At 35.7% G+C, this 6651-nt stretch overlaps 1 protein-coding gene across 1 annotated transcript; it reads right to left on the minus strand.

Annotated features, from left to right (window-relative positions):
- Positions 1–249: 249 nt before the first annotated feature.
- Positions 250–6115, minus strand: LOC125871310 (protein TIC 56, chloroplastic). The gene is made up of 6 exons (XM_049551900.1): positions 5446–6115; positions 4281–4491; positions 3103–3300; positions 2486–2768; positions 1013–1175; positions 250–612 (listed from the first exon to the last, which is right to left on the minus strand). Exons 1-6 carry the CDS (start codon positions 5914–5916, stop codon positions 409–411), a joined length of 1530 nt encoding a protein of 509 aa, XP_049407857.1. The 5' UTR covers positions 5917–6115; the 3' UTR covers positions 250–408.
- Positions 6116–6651: the final 536 nt, after the last annotated feature.

The following is a 6651-nucleotide window of genomic DNA, read 5'->3' on the forward strand; positions in this document are numbered from 1 at the left end:
AATTTATATCCTTAATTCATCACTTTGTAATAATGCACTCCATCTTCTCGAAATCTGGATCCACCATGTGCATAGAAAATGGAACAAGAGAATCTTTTCCTTAAATTGATGTTAGGATACAGCATCTACTTACTCTAACAATTGATGAAACCTGGAAATAATTATCATTAATAATACAATATGCTTTAAAATAAGCTGAACTAAATGAAAGAAAAGCTAGTGTAACCTACAAAAAAAAACTCATAAGTCATAACACAGCAGAACTCTGTTAAATGTGAAATCTAGCAGGTCCTAAATTGCATCAGATCCTTACCATATTAAGGCATTCAATATACAGAGACATCTGATTTTGATTTACAGAAAAAAACTTTTTTGAGTTCCAAATGTAGTCAAGTTGTACCAGCAATGTTACTCATCATCATTTCGTGTACTGCCAAACAATGCAATTTCCTCCTCGGCCATCTTCTTTGCAGCCCTCTTCTGCATCCTTCTGGTTTCTCTGGCAGCTGAATCAATTTGAACTTTCTCCATGACTGTACCAAAACCGGGAACTGTCCTGTTCAGCTTGTTGTAGACTCGGACACTGAGGTCGTGGAATATCTGAAACAATCTCTGTGTGTCGAAGGAAAAAAGTGTCAATATGTGACCTTATTGATCAAAATTAGCATGAATAATACTCACTCTAGGACCTTGCACTATAAATAACCGGTGTGAAATAGAGATAAAGTTTTCCTAAAGGTACATCAAAACTTGCCTAGTTCTAATCTAAAACTAGGAGATCAAAATCATCCAAATCCACAAATGACATAATGCACCAAAAAGTAGTAATATATGGACACTAACTTGTCAAAATACACACCACAAGATCACAAAAAGCCAAAAGTCAAATTCCGCAACCAACATACGAAAAAGAAACTTGTGTTTCACAAGATCACAAAAAGGCCAAAAGTCAAATTCAGCAACCAACATACGAAAAAAGAAACTTAGTTCTAAGTTGGGATAGAGAACTTACAATGACATCCTTATTCCATTCAGCAATATATGGAGGGCCTGTTGTGTATGAACCAAGAGGCTCGCGATACCATTCACCACCATAGGTTATTTGATCCATGGCTTGTTCAACACTTAGAACCTCCCATGGCCTCAATCCAGGAATAACCTTCTCTAATTCTTTCCTGTTTCATGCAAATGACCAGCTCAGTTATCAGATTATGAATCAACCTACAAAACTTTTGTAAAAGGACTCAAGTAGTTGATACAACTGACAATCTTCTTTTTTTAACGCAACTATTCTTTCGCCTTTAACTAAAGAGAATCATAATAAAATAGTGATATCTTTAACTAAAGAAAATCATAAATTAAAATAGTGATATAAGGAAATTGATAGTGTTTCAGAACAGATAACAATGACAATTGGTTAATGCAAAGATCAAATGATCATGCATACTTCTTCACCAACTTAGTAATAACATATGCATCGGCCTGGTGTGACCGTTTTGCTAAAGGAATATAAACTGTTGTCTGTGAATGTCAAAATATGGATCAGCCCACTGCAATACTTTCCATGAAATGATACGCATGATGCCATTGTAGACCAGAAACAGAAATATACATATCTGAAAGTGCCTTACATTTTTTTTTGGTTGACGAACAGAATATATGCTATGCTTTCCATAAAGTAAACATCCTCAAAATTCTTTAGTTATAATTTGTAAGAATGCATATCCTACAGCATACTGCAAACAAGCATTGCACTTGATAGTATTGACAAATGGAGATGGGCGCAGGGTTGTGAAAGGCGAGCCCCTTATCGCCTTTGGAGAGAGGTGAGGCGAGGCGATCTCAAAAAGGCGAGAATAGGTGAGTGGCGACGCGACAAGGCGAGGCAACAGAGGCAAAACAGGCCTGATTTAATAATTAAAAGGCAATATTAGGGTTTATTTGGTGTTTTGGACAAACACAACCCTCTTCTCCCTTTGTTCTCTCCAGTTCAGCTTCGCGACCTTGTTCTTCTTCTTTCTTCTTCAGTCCTCTGCTTTGCGAACTCATCAAGTATGTTTTTAGCACTTTCTTCTTCTTCTTCTTCTTTCATGCTCTGTTTTTTAATTTCTGTCAGCACTCAGCAGTGTGCAGTCTCTGTTTTTTCAGAGTTCTAGTATTGCTTGTCAATTGTCTTATGAATTATTGAGTCATTCAAGTTCTAGACTTTTAGTATCTACTATCTACTAGTAGTTTTTGAATTGAAATATTTGTTAATATGTTATTGCTATTGAGATTTTGGATATTTATATATGCAATTAAATATTTTAAGTTTTTGGTATTAATTGGTGCCTCAAGTCAAAAAGGCGAGCGCCTCACTGCTCGCCTCGCCACGAGGTGAGGCAGACCTTGTCGCCTATCGCCGTCCAAAACACTGGATGGGCGATAAGTTTCAGACATCAACAGTAGAAAGAAAAATGTTGCAAAATGAAATGATTCTACTTACCTGAGATCTTTTGGGATATATTTGTTTGGCATGTGGTCAGCCTCCAAAATTGATGTCAGCTCTGAGCCACTAGCCCAAAGAAACATGGTATGACTCGGAGTCCTTACACCAGGCCAGACACCATCATTTGCTTCTAGCACAGCCAAATCACGCCTTCTACTTTCATAAGCTTCTTCTTGCATCTGCTTATATGTCTTCGGCTCATGTCCTCTGAGAGGAACCCAAGGAGGTATACCCTTCTGTAGTTTGTGAAGGAGAGCAGTAGCAGCAGCACCTAGTCTAACTGCACTTCAGCCAAATAAATGCAAGAGATCAATCATATGACAACATGGACCTCAACCTCCATGGAATGAGAGAAACAAAACCAAATACAAGAACTACAGAATAAGCACAAAGGTAACATAGCATGGTGACAAACATCTGAAGACGAATACGTAAAAAATTTAAAATGTTTGCTGGGAGTAATTTATGTTTTCCTGATTAAATTGATATGAGCATATGCTTCAGAATGCCAGGGTTTCTAGAAAACCTCTCTTTTCTGATTAATTTATGTTGAAAAACTAACTCATATGCAGAGTAATCTTGATATGTTGTGAGCATTACTTGCAAAGACAAACCTTCCCAAGTGGCAATTGCTTTTTCCAGACCATATACCATTCCGATGGGAGCCCATTCATCCATATCCTCACCCCAAATGAAGGTGTGCTTATCAATGATTCCTGAACCCCAAGCAGTCTTAAGCTGTATCAATTCCATAGGTCCCCTCGAACGACCTAATCGATCCTTGTAGAACCACCCACCACTTCTCATAATAACTGGAATTCAAGCATTATAACAACAGTCAGCAGTTGAAAAATAAGGATAAACAACAAAACCAACGAGTATGACAGTCTCGTTGTAACCAGCATAGCACCAGATTACCAAAGTGCAAGCTATTTAGCTTCAAATTAAATATTAATGTAAATCATGATGAACTCATAACAAATAATTAAGAACATAACTAACACATAGCACCAGATCACTCTGAACTAACAGATAAGCTTGTCATGATAAGCTAATAGCATACACTCTAGTTGGAACTATAAGCAAACAGTTATGAGAATAACAGATAAGCTGTAAACCTTTTGAATGATATGTTGCAGAGACAACACTGCCATCATAGTGATTTTCCACTAGGTGCATATCGACAACTCCTAGCTTTTAGTTTCCCTTCGCCCGCCAGTAGGAATTTGTTTCATTTTCTTTGCAATTATATACACTCAGATCAAATGAGAGAATGTGTGTTTTCATCACTCCGAGATCTTCTACCAGAGGGGATTTGGCAACTTTTGCTCTACCCCCTCTCAGATATTAGGGATTTCTGACTTCACAGTGCTGCCATTAAAACCTATTTATTAACAAGAATGTTTGATAAACTAACAAGTAAACTCCTTGTTTTTGTCGTCAATTGCAAATGAAATTCAAAGAACATTATTTCTTCAGATGCCTACTGTCCAAAGAAATCGAAAGGCAGACAACATATACACTACTCAAAACTTGCAAGCATCAAAAGAGCAGAATGTCCATCAAGATGACTAAATAAATCTATAAGAAAAGCAGTACCAGCAGCTAATTCATGATAAAAATCTCCTACCTACGCACTCTTACTAATTATCCCATTATTGATAATTTAAGGAGTCAGGATCCTCAGCAATTCAAGGTGTACAGGACAAGTGAGCACAATATTTTGCCAGTAATTGAAAGAATACCATAATCTTGAGCATATTAAGTGTAGAATGAATGTAAGCAAACTTACAATCATGATATCGCTTTTCAAGCCTTTTGTATCCAATAGCCTGTGCAGCATCAATGGGCCTTCCAGGTGGGTATGGTCGTTGACGAAATCCCCAAAGCCCAAAAAAGAACTGCCTTGCAAAATCCCAAAATTTATCATCTGATTCCTTCTTTGTCTTTATGGCTTTTCTGGGCATTGGCCTCCCATCTAATCCAATGACATTTGGCACTGCCTTCACATAAATCGATCTCAGTTGGGAAATTCTTGAAATAGAATGGACATATACAATTACCAAGGTATACCAAACAATCACACCCATGATCATCTTAAAAATCTATTGTTGATGGAACTCAATTCTTTTCCACAATTATGACTTAACAAAATAGATTTACTTTTAACATATCATAGAAAAAGAACTTTAAAAAGTGTCATGTGTTTCCTTTAGAGACCAATAGAAGACTGTCACTTGTAAAGCTAAATCACAATACAACAACATACCCAATGTAATCCCACAAAGTAGGGTATGGGAAGGATAGAATGTACGCAGACCTTAACCTTACCACTACCTTAGAGGTAGAGAATTTCTTTCCAATAGACTCTCAGCTCAAGAAAAAAGCAAAATCACAATAGTCAAACATAAATTATATCATGTCGCATTTCATGTGACTGTATCATATTAGTATTGCTAAAGTAACTATCAAGATAGTTGCTTTTACTAATTTGAGAAACAAAACAATACATCAAACTTCAAAACTCGAACTGTTAAATGAATTCAAATTTTTAGAATTCATAATGTGGTATAAAAATTTATTACTAATAAAATTCAAGTTCCAACTCCTACTTCACAATTTTCTTCCATTGCTTATAAACAAGTTCCACAACTAACAATCCTAAGCTACAACTGTTACCTTTGTCAAAAAAAAAACTAACAATCCTAAGCTACATGTGGTCTGAATCCTAAGCTAATTCAGGTTCACTATATGAGCAATTCTCAATATCTAGTTTTGCTTTTGGACCTTTTGTATTCGATCCTTAATATTGGATTCTCCAACACTACAAATTCTGCAAATTTTTCACTAACCTACAAATCTCTAAACAGGCTAAAAAAGATTCTTCTCTCTGCTACTTCAACGTCATTGAGCTACGAATAAATACAAACAATAAAGAATGTGGTTTTTTCGAATACCTGCCACAGTTTCTTATCTTCCTTTCGAAATGGAGCTGAATTCTCTTGAAGCTCAAGGTCATTGATTTTATCAGCAATCTCTTCAGCTTGGAGCAAGAACTGAACCACTGGGCTTTCCCGTAACTCAGCGAACCACTTCTCATTCTCCTCAATCTCTTCCTTAGTTGGGTTCTCCTTTTTCTCAAAAATCGGATCCTCATTCATAATCTGCTCAACTTTCGGAGCATGTCGAAAGTCGGGTCGGGTCTCACATTCCCAATAGAACTGGTCCAGCATTTTCCGGTAATGACCTGGTTTTTCAGGAGCTGGTTTGGGTTTTCTTGAAAATGGATTTGAAATAGCTGCAAAAGGCGGAGAATGTTGATGGGGTTTTAGGGAATCAAAGTGGGATAGAAGATTAATTGGTTGAAATGGTGTTGAAGGTTTGTTGAACCAGCTATTGTTGAATGGGTTGAAATTGATTGACCCCATGAATGAAAAAATGGAACTTTCTGGATAGATTTTAGAAATTGAAGTTTAGGGTTTATGGGGTTTGAGGTTTTAGATGGATACGGAGGAACAGAGCATTTGAAAAAGATAGAAGCTGTGAGGAGTGACAGGGAAGATGAGGAAGACAAGGGAGATGTGGCCGGCAATGTATCTTGCCTATTATGAGTCCATTAGTTTGTAAAGCCCAATGTTGAGTGATTCTTTACAAGAAAAAAAAAGAAGACCAAAAGTCCAAGTTAGTTTACTAAACTCCTTGTTTGGATAGTGTTGTTAAGCCATGTATTGTATTGTTAATTTAAATAAAAAGTAAAAAATAAAATACATTATGGAAATGATAAGTTTGAGAATAACTCAAATAATAAGTTATAGTATTGTGGTGAGGGTAATTATATATTAGGTAACATTTTTAAAAAAAATACAGCGAAATTTTACTTTTCCACTCATCATTGGTTTTCATGTTTTTCTCATTTGCTCAAAATTATCATATTTTATTTAGCTATTTGAAAGTAATTTTATTTTTATTCATGATGGAATGATGTTTTTATTATAATACTAGTAAGCTTCATTGATTATTTTCTTCTTCTTCACTTTTTAGAAATAATGATTCTTTTATTATTAGAAAGTTAAGATATTAGATCATTTATACTTGTATTAGGGGTGTGCACTATTTAGATTAAATCGAAAAATCAAATCGAATTCTAATTTGGATTGATTTTT

Source organism: Solanum stenotomum, chromosome 7 (genome assembly GCF_019186545.1).
Source record: "Solanum stenotomum isolate F172 chromosome 7, ASM1918654v1, whole genome shotgun sequence".
Classification (NCBI taxonomy): domain Eukaryota; kingdom Viridiplantae; phylum Streptophyta; class Magnoliopsida; order Solanales; family Solanaceae; genus Solanum; species Solanum stenotomum.

Bases quoted from the DNA above. Each gene is read 5' to 3' on its own strand.
- LOC125871310 (XM_049551900.1), bottom strand. From the start codon at position 5,916: ATGGGGTCAATCAATTTCAACCCATTCAACAATAGCTGGTTCAACAAA. The intron at 3,301-4,280 runs GTAAGTTTGCTT...CTTGAATTCCAG, and splicing joins TGAAAAGCGATATCATGATT to TTATTATGAGAAGTGGTGGG. The intron at 2,769-3,102 runs GTTTGTCTTTGC...GCTGAAGTGCAG, and splicing joins AGCAATTGCCACTTGGGAAG to TTAGACTAGGTGCTGCTGCT.